The 16,967-nt window shown below is 40.4% G+C and overlaps 1 protein-coding gene across 4 annotated transcripts in view; it reads left to right on the plus strand.

Annotated features, from left to right (window-relative positions):
• The window catches only part of IQGAP2 (IQ motif containing GTPase activating protein 2), a 401,604-nt gene that overhangs the window by 366,625 nt on the left and 18,012 nt on the right, over positions 1-16,967 (plus strand). For all 4 annotated transcript variants that reach the window (XM_077462564.1, XM_077462563.1, XM_077462566.1 and 1 more), the window contains 5 exons: positions 4,284-4,368; positions 5,599-5,831; positions 6,842-6,974; positions 14,540-14,642; positions 15,222-15,363. In XM_077462564.1, coding sequence (XP_077318690.1) covers positions 4,284-4,368; positions 5,599-5,831; positions 6,842-6,974; positions 14,540-14,642; positions 15,222-15,363 — 696 coding nt within the window. The remainder of the gene's footprint in view (positions 1-4,283; positions 4,369-5,598; positions 5,832-6,841; positions 6,975-14,539; positions 14,643-15,221; positions 15,364-16,967) is intronic.

A 16,967-nucleotide genomic window follows, 5' to 3' on the forward strand; every position in this document is an offset into this window, starting at 1 on the left:
CAAAACCGTGCAATGGGCAGAAATGATATGCAAAAATCTATTTGACTGTCATATTCAGTACTCTGCCTTATGTGTAGATAGACTTGTATAGTTGGAAAGATTATCGATCTTTTCCATTTTCTTTTGCACTGTTTGCTGCTAAGTGCAAAAGAAGTTTTGAAATATCCTTATTTTATCTTTAAAAATAAACTGGGCAACAGTACACAGCATGCAAAAAGAAGCATGCCTTACACTGGAAAGAAGGTTTAAACGTGTGTGTGTGTGTGTGTGTGTGTGTGTGTGTGTGTGTGTGTGTGTATACTTTATATATACATATATACATATATACAGTGGGGACGGAAAGTATTCAGACCCCCCTTACATTTTTCACTCTGTTATATTGCAGCCATTTGCTAAAATCATTTAAGTTCATTTTTTTTTCCTCATTAATTTACACACAGCGCCCCATATTGACAGAAAAACACAGAATTGTTGACATTTTTGCACATTTATTAAAATAGAAAAACTGTAATATCACATGGTCCTAAATATTCAGACCCTTTTCTTAGTATTTAGTATAAGCACCCTTTAGATCAAATACAGCCATGAGTCTTTTTGGGAAAGATGCAACAAGTTTTTCACACCTGGTTTTGGGGATCCTCTGCCATTCCTTGCAGATCCTCTCCAGTTCTGTCAGGTTGGATGGTGAACATTGATAGACAGCCATTTTTAGGTCTCTCCAGAGATGCTCAATTGGGTTTAAGTCAGGGCTCTAACTGGGCCATTCAAGAATAGTCAGAGTTGTAGCTGTGTGCTTAGGGTCATTGTCTTGTTGGAAGGTAAACCTTTGGCCCAGTCTGAGGTCCTGAGCACTCTGGAGAAGGTTTTTGTCCAGAATATCCCAGTACTTGGCCGCATTCATCTTTCTCCTTGATTGCAACTTTCCCTGCAGCTGAAAAAACACCCAGCTGAATGTTGCCACCACCATGGTTCAATGTTGGGATGGTATTGGGCAGGTGATGAGCAGTGCCTGGTTTTCTTCACATATACCACTTAGACTTGAGGCCAAAAAGTTCTATCTTGGTCTCATCAGACCAGAGAATCTTATTTCTCACCATTTTGGCGTTGTTCAGGTGTGTTGTTTTGCAACTCCATGCAGGCTTTCATGTGTCTTGCACTGAGGAGAGGCTTCCGTTGGGCCACTGTGCCATAAAGCCCCAACTGGTGGAGGGCTGCAGTGATGGTTGACTTTCTACAACTTTCTCCCATCTCCCGACTGCATCTCTGGAGCTCAGCCACAGTGATCTTTGGGTTCTTCTTTACCTCTCACCAAGGCTCTTCTCCCCCGATAGCTCAGTTTGGCCAAACGGCCAGCTCTAGGAAGGGTTCTGGTTATCCCAAACGTCTTATATTTAAGGATTATGGAGGCCACTGTGCTCTTGGGAACCTTAAGTGCAGCAGAAATTTTTTTGTAACCTTGGCCAGATCTGTGCCTTGACACAATTCTGTCTCTGAGCTCTTCAGGCAGTTCCTTTGACCTCCTGATTCCCATTTGCTCTGACACGCACTGTGAGCCATAAGGTCTTACATAGACAGGTGTGTGGCTTTCCTAATCAATTCCAATCAGTATAATCAAACACAGCTGGACTCAAATTAAGGCGTACAACCATCTCAAGGATGATCAGAAGAAATGGACAGAACCCGAGTTAAATATATGAGTGTCACAGCAAAGAGTCTAAATATTTAGGACCATGTGATATTTCAGTTTTTCTTAATAATCGGCTAAAATGTCAACAATTCTGTGTTTTTCTGTCAATATGGGGTATTGTGTGTACATTAATGAGGAAAAAATTAACTTAAATGATTTTAGCAAATGGCTGCAATATAACAAAGAATGAAAAATGTAAGAGGATCTGAATACTTTCCGTCCCCACTGTATATACACACGCACAATACACACACCAATCAGACATAACTTTATGATCACCCACCTGGAGGCATAGACACCACTAGACATCTGAAGGCATGCTGTGGTATGTGGCACCAAGCCATCAGTGGAAGATCCTATGAACAATGGGCACTTAAACCCCCTTCCTAACCAGACCAATTTTCAGCTTTCGGTGCTCTTACACTTTGAATGACAATTACTCAGTCATGCAAAACTGTACCCATATTAAATGCTTGTCAATTTTTTCACTCAAATAGAGCTTTATTTTGGTGGTATTTAATTACCGCTGGGTTTTTTATTTTTTGCGTTATAAATCAAAAAAAAAAGAAATTCGGTAAAGAAAAAAAATTCTTTGTTTCTGTTAATTTATGGCAGAGTATTGGCGGAGTATGGGCTCTGAGCAGGGCTGTGGGCACTACAGATCCAGCCCACAGCGCTGCTACAAACGATCTCTCCCCCTCTCCCCTCCCACTGTACAGATCGATATAGAGAGGGGAGGGAGGAACCAGCGTCATGACATCATTTGACGGAGCGATCACGTGGAAAACAGGCGCTACCGGCTATTTACCATCATCCGTGATGCCGACGGTCACGGATATTTCCGGAAGCGCACCCCAGGGGGGCGCGTGAGAGCAACATTCTGGGAGGACGTCCATGGATGCCCTCCCAGAATAAGCCGACCGCGCTGTAGCCGTCTTTCGGCTATGATCTGGTTCGGCAAGTGGTTAAGTTCTGTAAGTTGCGTGGTGGGGCATCCATAGGTTGGATTTGTTTTTCAGCACATATCACAGATGCTCAATAGGATCTGGAGAATTTGGAGGCCAACTTAACGCTTTAAAACTGGTTGTTGAGTTCCTCAAACAATTCTTGAACCATTTTTGCAGTGTGGCAGGACCTATTATTCTGCTGAAAGAGTTTGCTTCCATCAGGGCATACCGTTTCTATGAAGGGGTGTACTCGGTTAGCAACAATGTTTAGATAGGTAAAACGTATCAAGTAACATCCACATGAATGACGGGATCCAAATTTTCCCAGCATAACATTGCCCAAAGCATCACACTGTCTCTCTCAGCTCGTCTTCTTCCCATATTGCATCCTTGTGCTATCTCTTACCCTGGTAAACCGCATACACGCACCTGGCTATCCACATGATGTAAAATAAATTGTGACTCGTCAGACCAGGCTACCTTCTCCCATTGCTCTGTGGTCCAGTTCTGATACTCAGATGCCCATTGTATGCCCTTTTGGCTGTGGACACGGGTCAGCACTCTGCCCGGTCTGCAACTACGTGTCCCCATGTGCAACAAACCATAATACCCATTTTTTCATCAACTTCAGGAAACCATGCTTACTTGCTGCCTAATATATCCCACTGACTTTCAGATGCCATTGTAACAAGATAATCCGTGTTATTTGCTTAAACTGTGAGTGACCATAAAGGTATGGGTAATCGGTGTACTTTAGAATTCTTGTAGTATAATCATTTACAAGTTGTAACAAGCACTTTGTTTAGGTCAAAGTACACAAATGACAGCCCTATATAGAAGCAGAACTACCTAAAGATTTCTTTGATTTATTTCTGTGACATGACAACTATGACTCTGTTCATGCCTGCAGATTCTGATATGATCAGTTTACTTTTATAGTGGCACTACATAAAAATCCAAGAACATACTCGGAACATACAGGAAACTCTGGGCATATATGTACAATGATACTAACAGTGGTGCTGGTAGTATTTTGTTTATGTACTAGTAATTTACTGTATGACTAGTCACCTCAGGCTTTCACCACCGCTTGGTCTCTGATTTACTGCTGTGATTATAATATTGTGGAATGTACTGCACATACACCATACATAATGAGGGCTAAGTACTAGGAGCTAGAAAACATTAAAGTAGATCTAATATATACTTGGAAGTAAACTTGCACATTGCACAGTCCCATGGTTTGCCCCACAACATATCCATAGATGCAACTTGTGCAGAAACATGTAATATTCTAAATACAAATACTGTATACACAAATCTGATCCCAAGCACTTTTTGGACAGAAGTGCCTAGCCAGACCTGTGCTTTCCCAATGTATTTAGGGAGATGGTGGTCAAGCTTCCTCCCACCGTCCTATCATCTGACATTAAACCGTGCATCCGCTGATTCCTCTAGCATCGTTTTTCCTGGTGCTAACACTACAGAAATGTGTGGATAGTCCTGCAGAAAAGATATGACAATGCCTGTATTATAATAATGAATCTCTGTACGGTCAGTGCTGCCCACAAGTGTCCTGAGACTCTGTAGCTCAAATAAATTCAAATATAAATATAGTTTGCTAAACTGACTTAATTTCCTTTCTAAAGCTATGGAATGAGATATGTGGCCAAGGTTCTGAAAAATTCCTTACATGAAAAATTCCCAGATGCAACAGAAGATGAACTATTAAAGGTTAGTATGTTTACTTACTGGTTATTATATAAGCATTATATTGCGCCAACACTTTTGTGCATCGCTTATTATCATTATACAGGATTTATATAGCGCCAACAGCAGGTTGTGCTCCCTGCTTAGTAGTGCTTGTGCTTTAAAGGTCCTTCCTCTCAATGCTATTTCATCATTCTGCTGATTCCTAAATAATGTTTTTTTCAGTAGTTATGCAGCAAAGGTGCTATCGGAATTTTGTGTGTATGTATATGTGGATTTATATAGCGCCAACATTTTGTGCAGCACTGTGCAATGTTAGGGCAGACAGTACAGTTGCAATACAATGCAGTACAGGAGGAATCAGAGGGCCCTGCTCGTTAGAGCTGGTTTTATCAGTATTTAGATATAAACATTATAGTTGGATAAAAAAGGTATACCATTAGGCTGATGGCTTGAAGGGACTCCTACCCTAAATGCTTTGCTTCCGTTAAAGTTCAACTCTAGACAAACCGCTAAATGCACAGATGTTAAATATATATGGAAGCTGCCAAAGGATTTGTATTTTTGTCTGCCAATTCTCAAGTTTTCATAGCCCTGCCAGACAGCACAGACATGTGTATGATATCCACTTTTAAGGAATACAGTGGTGTCTTCTCTCTACCCCCTGCCTGCTGACTGGACAGTGAAAGAGCAGCAGTAGGCTGATGAGAGGCATTCGTCTGCTCACTGTGCCCTCTCCTCCTATACAGTGTGCATTCAGGGACAGGTCCCTCTCCCACATGGATGTCAAATTGAGAACCGGAACACAGCTGCCAACTGACATGGGACGGGCTGCACTGAGATACACAGAACACCAGTGCATCCCCGTGTGGGGAAACACAGCTCTCCACAGGTGTACACTTTAGTACGCCCCATGTGCATGAGGCCTAAGAGGATACACGAGACTTTGAAAATCACCTTTCTAGTAAACAAAACCTTGTTTTGTATTGTTGCTCCTTCTGAATAGGACTTGCTAGTGAAGGACAGCCACAAGGCTGGTACATTATTTTATAACCACAATTTAGGAGTGGTACATTTTGGCATATATATCTCCCGACATGAACAAAATTCAAAAATCAGCCAAAATAGAACTAAAAAATGTTGTTGCTCCAGGCCACAGCACTGCAAAGCAACGCTGGCAGTCTTGGAGCCACCATGTTGACTGGACTTTATTTTTTACATTCTTATTCTTTGTTGATGTCCTTTTTCCCTTAGATTGTAGGAAACCTCCTTTATTACCGGTACATGAACCCTGCTATAGTGGCCCCAGATGGATTTGACATAATTGACATGACAGCTGGTGGTCAGATTCATCCAGACCAGAGAAGGAACCTCGGTTCTGTTGCCAAAGTGCTTCAGCATGCTGCTTCCAATAAGCTATTTGATGGAGAAAATACTCACCTGTCTTCCATGAACAACTACCTGTCTCAGACCCACCAGAAGTTCAGGTACATATGTTTTCCTGATATTATTACTGTTTAGGAAAACATGTATTTTCCTTATGGCATTTATCTGTAAGAAACCATTTTGTAAGCTAGGTGTAGAGTGCATGAAATGGAGCGATGACATTTCCTACTCTTAAATAATTTAGAAAAATTCTGCTTCTCTAATCACTTGCAATCTGTATGTCATAAAAAAAAATACAACATGCAGAACCAGAGAAGATGTGGAAACCTTTGGTCTGAGGGGATATGCTCAACCAGTTAGTCCATTCATGGTAAGGGCGATGTCTGAAGGCTGTATCATGCATAGTGTGCCTTGATTGATGGGCATGGCAAAAAAGTTTTCCTGGTTTATTGGGACACCGCTTCCAATCTTCCAACATAAACTTCCTTTGCCACTCTCAGAATTTGGCCACATGGCATCACAGAGCAACCAAGGAAGTTGGCACTGTCAGACTTTCTTTTTTCAGACATTGTGGCGGCAGATAGCTTTCACATTGTGGGGAGTAGATAGCTAAATAACCCTCAGCATGAGTCATTAACTGTGGATTCCAGTGTTATCAAGAGCTAAATTGTTGAATATATCCACACAGGGTGACCCACCCAAGATAATTTTTGTTGTACTATAGTATCCCATTACCTTATTTTAAACCCAGTGATGTCATAGGAGGCCTTTGTGCTTCTCTGTGCAATACTGGCAGATCATGCTATATTTTGCGTCTTAAATGCAGGAAGATATGTCAATGCCTATATGGGAAAATTGAATTAAATCCAGTGAATGAAAGAGGGTGGGACAGGGACAGATTAGCCTAGCAGAAGGGCTAAATGATGCTTGATATACCCTAATTTCAGCACAGGAGAGGAGCCTGTACAACTGCACAAGGCAGAAAGGTAATGCTAAAGGTCAGCTTTAAGCAAAAAGATACAACAAACATAAATAGCATGGTCATATTTGGTTTTATGTGATGATTGTATGATTTTCATATGATAACAAACAATTTACACTTTTCATTTAGAAAATTCTTTCAAGCTGCTTGTGAAGTTCCAGAACCAGAGGAGAAATTCAATATTGATGAGTATTCTGACCTCGTGACACTAAGCAAGCCTATCATATATATCTCAATAGAAGAAATCATCAATACCCATTCAGTAAGTAGCTATAGTGATTCCCAGTATATGCGCATCTGTATGTGTATAGCATAACTTCCAAATCTAGAAAACCATTTCACACCTACAAGCAGGTTTTTATTTTATCATGAAGAGTTCTTGGAAGGACAACATCTAACAGAAAACACATTTTACCTATATTCAGTCCTTGTCAGCAGGGCAGCCATCAGAAATTGTGGGGCCCCTTAGACAGCTTTAGGCCTGGGCCCCCCCGGGCCTGACCTCCAACATTCCCCAGGGCCTTTTCACTGGCCGTCCCACCAAATCAGCCCACTAGCCACCCCATCAAGTCCTTCCATGCACACACCTTTTATTTTAACACTTACAACGTCATATAGGAAAATGAACAGTGTATTATAAGTCATCAGTGCTTTCATATTTATATTTTGCCCAAAAGAGACATCCCAAACTAGCAGCTGTACGCTCTCAGCCCCCCTAACACCCGTACGCTCTCAGCCCCCCTAACACCCGTACGCTCTCAGCCCCCCTAACACCCGTACGCTCTCAGCCCCCCTAACACCCGTACGCTCTCAGCCCCCCTAACACCCGTACGCTCTCAGCCCCCCTAACACCCGTACGCTCTCAGCCCCCCTAACACCCGTACGCTCTCAGCCCCCCTAACACCCGTACGCTCTCAGCCCCCCTAACACCCGTACGCTCTCAGCCCCCCTAACACCCGTACGCTCTCAGCCCCCCTAACACCCGTACGCTCTCAGCCCCCCTAACACCCGTACGCTCTCAGCCCCCCTAACACCCGTACGCTCTCAGCCCCCCCTAACACCCGTACGCAGGCTCGCTCGCTCACGTACACAGGCTCGCTCGCTCACGTACACACACACACACACACACACACACACACACACACACACACACACACACACACACGTACACACACACACACGTACACACACACACACGTACACACACACACACGTACACACACACACACGTACACACACACACACACGTACACACACACACACACGTACACACACACACACACACGTACACACACACACACACGTACACACACACACACACGTACACACACACACACACGTACACACACACACACACGTACACACACACACACGTACACATACATATGTACAGCATGGTATACTAGCATGGTAGTGCACTGATTAGCAAAGGTGCTGTAGCCTGGGTTCTGTTTCTACCATGGAAACTATCTGCATGAAGTTTGCATTGCCTTGATTTCCTCTGAAGACTGGATTTTGTTGCACTTTAAAGCGGTTGTAAATCTCAGACATGAAATATGGACAATGCATATCCTTCTAAAGTGTGTACTTTGTTATTTCTGTATGCTGCTTCGTTCCTCTGCTTTCTGAATGAGTCATTTCTGACATGCTTTCCTGACTCCCCCCCCCCCCCAAAAAAAAGAACAAATGACACGGGAGGCAACTCCAGCACACAGCATGTGGTTGACAGCCTCAGCTCTGTTCCTATGTGCTATGTGTGTGTGGAGGGGGGGGATGTAGAGAAAAGAAGACTGCAGATAAACAGGTACAGCTTATGTAGGAGGATTTGTTTCATCTCCATCACCTGAGGACAGTAACTTTACCGGGTATATGTGTTGGTTTACAAGTACGTTAACGTAACATGTTATTGAGTATTTATTTCAGGTACTTGTATAGCGCTGTCAATTTACGTAGCGCTTTTTTTTTTTTTTAAATCAACCAGGTTTATTTCGATTTACAGTGCATACATGTTACAGATTACATTTACAAAAATGGTACATATCGTACAGATCCTCAAATAACAATTGTATAACCATCTCAAATCTTCAATGTCACATCACATTTTATGCATGAAATAAATAAAGCAAAAAGGTACCTTGTGTCAGTGTTTTGGGTTACTTCACTACCCATGGGCCGGAGGATCTACTTGTCATTTACATTACTATGTATTGTGCATAAACAGGCTATGAACAAGTGCTAGACTCCTGCAGCCACCTGTCCCAGATTTTGTAGTATTTCTCAGGACATCCCCCTATTGGTGTATATACATTTTTTGTAGGGGAGGGTGTTGTTTATTTCTGCTTTCCATTCTGCAATGCTCGGGGGACAAGTCCTCATCCATTTCCTAGCTAATGTCTTTCGTGCTGTGAATAACGTCTCGTGTAGAAATGTCTTCATGTACCTGTCGGTCGAGTCTGGCAAGAGTCCTAAAAGGCACATTTTTGGGTCCAGCGTGGCCGGAGAGCCCATTTCGTCATGTAGGAATCTTACTATCTGTGTCCATAGTCCCTGTACTTTGGGGCATGACCACAGTAAGTGAATGAATGTTCCTGTCTCCCTTCCACACATTTGGCACAAAGTGGACTGGGAGCCTCTGTACCTGGCAACCCTGAGGGGGGTAAGGTACGCTTGATGGAGTATGTAAATTTGGGTTAGCCTGTCCGACAGTTTTGGCGAAACTGCCTTACAGAATTCCAGAGCTTCCTCCCATTCCCCGTCTTCGATAGGTCCCACCGCCCTTTCCCAGCGAGGTTTAAGTCCATAAGCTATTTTAGTTGCTACTGGGGTGGAGAGTAGGTTGTAGAAGGTTGAAATTAGTTTTTGAGGATCAGTGTTTTTGATGATTGCCATAGCGACATTTGAAGTGGGCTTAGGGGGGTTACGTAGCGCTTTTACATATGCATTGCACATGCACTTCATGTAGTTGACAGAGTATTCACAGAGTATGTAGTTGAAACCCCTCCTGTTTATTTCCATTTAGTCTGTTGGATGGGAACTAAAGCTACATTTAAATAATTTCAAACAGACAGGCAGGCTTGTTGCAGAAGAGATATACGAAGTTTCTTCTTCAATAAAACCAACTTACCTGCCTAATTGCAATATTATATTTAAATGTGCACTGTCCTGCACTTGTGCAACTCAGCGTTCATTCTTGGTACACTACATTAGCACTGAAATAAATGACTCCTCTGTGCATGACGGGAATCATGTCATTCCCCCACCAATCAAAATGGGTAAAAACACACATGTGGAAGAAACCCGTGGACAAGCTGTCAGCACTCAGTGAGGCATCTACCAGTCACAATGCTGGAACAGAGGTGAGTATCTATGGATCACCATAGGATGTCTCTTCTCAGTAAAGAGCCTGCCTGCTCACAATTTTTCACATATTTTTTTTTTTTTTTTTTTTTTTTTTAGTTTAGTACTGCTTTCAATTTTCTGTTTTAATTTGTATCCCTCCTGTAATATCAGAACTTCACCCACACACATTTCTGTACATAGTGAAGGCCACACACTTCTGGCATTATGTCATTACCTTCTGTAACAGCATTAGACTTCATCCCTAATCTCACATAGACTTTTTACTATTCTTCATTCCCGTCTTGGATGTGACCTGCCCTGGAGCATTGCATGGCTGCTCCGGCACTTAGTAATACATCCCATGGTATCCATAATTAATAACAAGTATTCAAAACAGATGTTAAAGGCTTGTAGTACCGGCCTTTTTTACAGCAATATATTTTAAAAGAATTCAGTCTCAGACATAGGACTGGCCTTGATTTTCTAAAAAGGAAACTCGCAAATCCTGTTTGTTTTTCCATATAACATTCTTTATTCACAAGCAGATTCTATATTTCCTATATTTTTGCAAAACCAGGAAATTACAGTGTCTTCTAAAGAGTCCAAGGAGCCATTACATCAGAGTCTGCTCACAAAGGCACTTATGCCCTGTACACACGGTTGGACTTTCCGACGGAAAATGTGCGATTGGATTGTGTTGTTGGAAATTACGATCATGTGTGGGCTCCATCGGACTTTTTCCATCGGAATTTCCGACACACAAAGTTTGAGAGCTGGATCTAAAATTTTCCAACAACAAAATCCAACCGTTTAAATTCCGATCGTGTGTAGACAAATCTGACGCACAAAGTGCTACGCATGCTCAGAATAAATTACGAGACGAAAGGTATTGGCTACTGGCCCGTTTAGAGTCCCGACGTACTTGTTTTATGGCACCTCGTTCTGAATTATCGGCTTTTCCGACAACTTTGGGCGACCGTATGTATGCAAGACAAGTTTGGGCCAAAATCCGTCTGAAAAAAAATCAGACGGATTTTGTCGTCAGAATGTCCGACCGTGTGTACAGTGCATTATAGTATAACACAGACCTAAAACCAGAAAGTGTTGGGTCAGTTTGGTGAGACACCAGTAAACCTACCAGTTGGATTGTGGGAGGCAACTTTTAGCACCTGTATGAACATCCATGCAAACATAGGGCGGACTTATAACTCCATTTTGAATGTTGTCCCTGTTGAGAGTCAAACACATAAACAGCCTGAGCTAATGGCTCTGAGTGCCTATGTGTCTTTAAGCTAAACTCTGGAATGCATGTGTGTTCTTGCATAAATCTTGGTGTGCTTTAGGTATGTCCTCCAGATCTGTGTAGTAATTCAGCACGAAACTTTCGGTACAGGAGCTTCCTGTAATAAAGACCATTAATTTCTGCTCTATCCTTGTGTAGGGTAACTGGTCTTGTCTCCATCCCTTTTATTGTGTTCTGCAGGCAGCCTGTAGTGAGTGGGGCTGCCGGATCCCTCCTACAGCTCTGCTCTCTGTGCAGGTTGTATGCAACACAGTGATGATGTTTCTTCTACTTCTGCAAGGCAATATACCTGTGCCTGCAAAGGCATCAAGTACTTACAGAATAAATGTATATCCTATAGAGCTATATGATGTTTAAAATAGCAACAGCTGAAAGTGAATTGTATAATAACATGTACAATGATATGTTTGGTGTCATTGTATACTGTAGCATTTTGAGAAAAATAAGAGACACACTTGGACCCACTGCACACATTTAAAGAATATGTTCACTCAACATTTCATATTCCTGATATGTACCATTTACTTGCGTTACTTGTTCTCTTTGTATTACTTCCTTTGTGTGAAATGCCTGGTGATCCTGCCAGTCCCTCTGCTTTTCTATTTCAAACAGACCACGCTGGCCCTAAGATCACATCCATTTCTGAATGGTTAGTTTTCTGGCTGTGCTGGGAGAGCAGCCTGCCTGTCCTCCTTCAATGGTCAGACTTCTGCTGACATGTGTCCCTGTGCAGTCATTCACTGGGAAGCAAGATCAGTGTACTGCCTTATCTCCACCCCCACCTCTCTAAGCCTTTATGCAGCTGAGAACAGAGGTTATGTGATTAATTATAAAGACGAAAAAAAGAGGTTTATATGTGTGTCTGTATATATATATATATGTGTGTGTGTGTGTGTGTGTATGTGTGTATATATATATATATATATATATATATATATATATATATATATATATATATATATTTAGTATCTCACAAAAGTGAGTACACCCCTCACATTTTTGTAAATATTTTATTATATCTTTTCATGTGTTCTCCTCATCTGGTTGCCGCCACACATGGTTGACACCATCTGAACCAAATAAGTTCATCTTATCCTATCTTTATCTTATCTGGTCTCATCAGACCACAGGACATGGTTCCAGTAATCCATGTCCTTAGTCTGCTTGTCTTCAACAGCTTTTCTTGTGCATCATCTTTAGAAGAGGCTTCCTTCTGGGACGATCGCCATGCAGACCAATTTAATGCAGTGTGAAGCGTATGATCTGAGCACTGACAGGCTCATTCCCCCCCCCACCCCTTCAACCTCTGCAGCAATGCTGGCAGCACTCATGCGTCTATTTCCCAAAGACCACCTCTGGATATGATGCTGAGCATGTGCACTCAACTTCTTTGGTCGACCATGGCGAGGCCTGTTCTGATTGGAACCTGTCCTGTTAAACCGCTGTATGGTCTTGGTCACCGTGCTGAAGCTCAGTTTCAGGGTTTTGGCAATCTTCTTATAGCCTAGGCCAGTGATGGCGAAGCTTGGCACCCCAGATGTTTTGGAACTACATTTCCCATGATGCTCATGCACTCTACAGTTTAGTGGAGCATCATGGGAAATGTAGTTCCAAAACATCTGGGGTGCCAAGGTTCGCCATCTTTATGTAGCGTAACAATAATTTTTTTCAGATCCTCAGAGTTTTCATTGCCATGAGGTGCATTGCTCAACTTGCAGTGGCCAGTATGAGAGAGTGAGAGCAATAACACCAAATTTAACACACCTGCACCCCATTCACACCTGAGACCTTGTAACACTAACGGGTCACATGACACTGGGAGGGCAAATGGCTAATTGGGCCCAATGTGGACATTTTCACTTAGGGGTGTACTCACTTTTGTTGCCAGCGGTTTAGACATTAATGGCTGTGTGTTGAGTTATTTTGAGGGAACAGCAAATTTACACTGTTATACAAGCTGTACACTCACTACTTTACATTGTAGCAACGTGTCATTTCTTCAGTGTTGTCACATGAAAAGATATAATAAAATATTTACAAAAAATGTGTTGTGTACTCACTTTTGTGAGATACTGTCTATCTAGATATATATATATATATATATATATATATATATATATATATGTGTGTGTGTGTGTGTGTATATATACATACACGCACATTTACAAATGTTTTTTCCTTTCGCTTCTTTGTTAAACGGAACTGGATAAGAGTTTACATATACTTTAAAGTGGTTGTAAAGGTAAAATGTTTTTATTTTTTTTTTTATTTTTTTTTTTTACCTAAAACATTTGTTACCTCAACACTTCATATTCCTCATATGTACCTGCTGTACCATGTACTTGTATCAGAAAGTATCCCGTTATATTTGTATTGCTTCCTTCATGTAAAATCCATGGTGTTCCTGCTAGTCCCCTTGCTTTATTAAATACTGACCGCACTAGGAGGGAGAGCACAGCGTGGTCAGTTCTCTAGCTGTGCTGGGAACTCGGTGTACTCTCTTCCAATGATCAGACTTGGCCTGGCACGCCCCCACTGCACAGCCAATAACTGGGAAGATCAGTGTGGTTCTGCTTCTCCTCTTATGTAGCTGAGAACTGAGGGAATGTAATCATTTATTTTAAAAAATGGGGGGGGGGGGGGGGGTGTTGTTGTTATAATGTGGTGTTTTTTTTTGTTTTTTTTTAAATCTATACAAAAATGTTTTGCCTTTCATTTTAAACTGAATGAGTTGTTTTACAAGGTGATAATTTACAATCACCTTAATACATTCTCTGCATTAAGGTAAAAAAAAAACTTTTAATAGCTTTACAATCACTAACGAACAAATGCTACCTTTGTCCATTTATGTTATATGAGAAATGTCCGCAATACCATATATGACCTTTAGGTGGTGCTACAGAAGAGCTGACATTCTAGAGTTCATTTATGTGCTGGTGGCTTATAGATATATGTTGTTATGAAGAAGCAACCCTATATTTGTTATAGGCTATTCACATTACACCAGCATATTTTACTGGAGAGAACTCAATATCAGTTCCTCCCCCTGAAGGTGCTTACAGCCTGCTGTCCCCACCACAGTTTATATATATATATATATATTTATTTGAGACTGGATTGTGTTAACTTCTGATTAACTGTTATAGCCTTTTTACATCTTTTCCATGACCTTTTTGTTACTGTAGCTACTTTTAGAACATCAGGATGCCATATCACCGGACCACAATGATGTTTTACATGAATTGTTGGAGGATCTTGGATCAGTCCCAGATGTGGAGTCTTTTCTTGGTGAGACGTTCTCTTTTTCCTGTGTGCTGTACTATGTTCATGTCACTGTGACCTGATGGCCACGTGTCTGTCATATCATTTCCTCTTCTGTGTTTCTGGGGTCTTTGAGATAAATTCAAGGTTTTATTGTTAAGTTTTGCTATGTTAAACGGTAAATGCAAATTCTGTATCGCCATCAAAAATTGTCAGGGGCACTTTGCTTTATAATACTGTATATACAGTATATATATATATATATATATATATATTTTACACACTGTGTGTATATGTGTGTGTGTATGTGTGTATGTGTATATATATATATATATATATATATATATATATATATATATATACTGTATATACAGTATTATAAAGCAAAGTGCCCCTGACAATTTTTGATGGCGATACAGAATTTGCATATATATATTTTACACACTGTGTGTATATGTGTGTGTGTGTGTGTGTATGTGTGTATGTATGTATGTATATATATATATATATATATATATATATATATATATATATATATATATATATATATATATATATATACTGTATACTAATATATTATTAAATTGTACCTATGATTTCCAACAGGTGAGGGTGCAGTTGATTCTCACGATCCTAATAAGGAGAATGCACTTAGTCAACTGGCCAAAACTGAAATTTCCCTTACTTTAACAAGCAAGTTTGATTTAAAAGACGGTGGGGATCAAGACATGAAAAGCCTGATGATCAAGTATGTATTTTGTTCAGGGACATAATCTTTGTGGTCTCTATATAGCTTACCAGAGAGGTTTAAAAAGAGTTTCTAAATATGACATTTAGTTCATCTCAAATATGTCTTTCACTGGGGATACTTAACTGCAAGCATGGTGTGCAGGCAGACCTTCTTATACACAAAAAAAAATTCCAAATGTGTTAGAAATTGTTTCTAAAAATGACAGATTATTTTATGACAAATTCCAATCAGTTTTGAACCTTTTACTTCTTTCCAAAATATAAAAACTCCCCTGCCAGATATAACTTTCAATTAATGTACTACCAGTAATGAAGTCCTTCCTACTAACATTTTGCATTTTCTTGCGTGATGAAGCAAAATCATTTTATTTATATTTCTTTCAGACAGACAAATATCAGAGAAAACTCAGATTATGATGTTGTCTCTTACAGAATAGCATTAAATCATTCTTTGCCAACTTTGGCTTGTATAGTGTTAGAATGGCTTCTAGTAAGAAATCGAATAAACAAATTCAAGCTGTTTGATAGTAGTACAAATGTGTATTATTATCATTAATATATCTTACAATATTGAGCCCATTCAGTAAAATAGTGCAAGGAGCTATAGTGACCAATCAGATCCCATGTTTTTACTGTGCAGAATTTAGCAGTGTGCTTTGGGTTTTTGCAATTTCTACCTAGTGCATTGCTGATTACACTGGATATTAAACAAGGCTACTCTGCAGAAAAAATGTCATTGAATTGCTTCACATTTTTTATGTTACGTAAAAACCAGCACAAAAATTTTTTTTTTTCTTTTTGTAAGCCAACTGGATGTTCGGTTCATTTAGTTTAAGTTATAGGTTGGTATCTTGATAAAGTCTACAAAATTGTAAAAGTTTACAATTAGAAACATGTTTTCCTATGCATAATTATTCCGGTGTTATTGATGCCATGTGTATGAACATCATTCCTCATCTTCCATATACACAAATGGCTTTGTGTTTTCTTGACATCAGAAAAAAAAAACGTTCACTGTCTGAATTTTTCAGTACATCCCCTGCTGCCCAAGTTAACCACTTAAGGACCGAGCCTCTTTCAGACTCTGTGTTTACATGTTTAAAACAGTTTTTTTTTTTTTGCTAGAAAATTACTTGGAACCCCCAAACATTATATATTGTTTTTTTTTCTAACACCCTAGAGAATAAAATGGAGGTCGTTGCAATACTTTTTTTCACACCATATTTGCACAGCAGTCTTACAAGCGCTCTTTTTTTGAAAAAAAATGCACTTTTTTTTAACAGAAAAAATAAGACAACAGTAAAATTATATATATTGTGAAAGATAATGTTACGCCGAATAAATTGATACCCAATATGTCATGCTTCAAAATTACGCCCGTTTGTGGAATGGTGTCAAACTTTTACCCTCAAAAATCTCCATAAGCGACCTTTAAAAAATTCTACAGGTTGCATGTTTTGCGTTTGAGGAGGTCCTGTGCCAGAATTATTGCTCTCGCTCTACCAATTGCGGTGATACCTCACATGTGCGGTTTGACTACCGTTTTCATACGCGTTCGCTTCTGTGTGCAAGTTCGTTGGGATGGGTTGTTTTAAAAAAAAA

The sequence above is a fragment of the Lithobates pipiens genome, unplaced genomic scaffold (assembly GCF_037356315.1).
Source record: "Lithobates pipiens isolate NorthernLeopardFrog02 unplaced genomic scaffold, aLitPip1_a1.2 Scaffold_3, whole genome shotgun sequence".
Classification (NCBI taxonomy): Eukaryota; Metazoa; Chordata; class Amphibia; order Anura; family Ranidae; genus Lithobates; species Lithobates pipiens.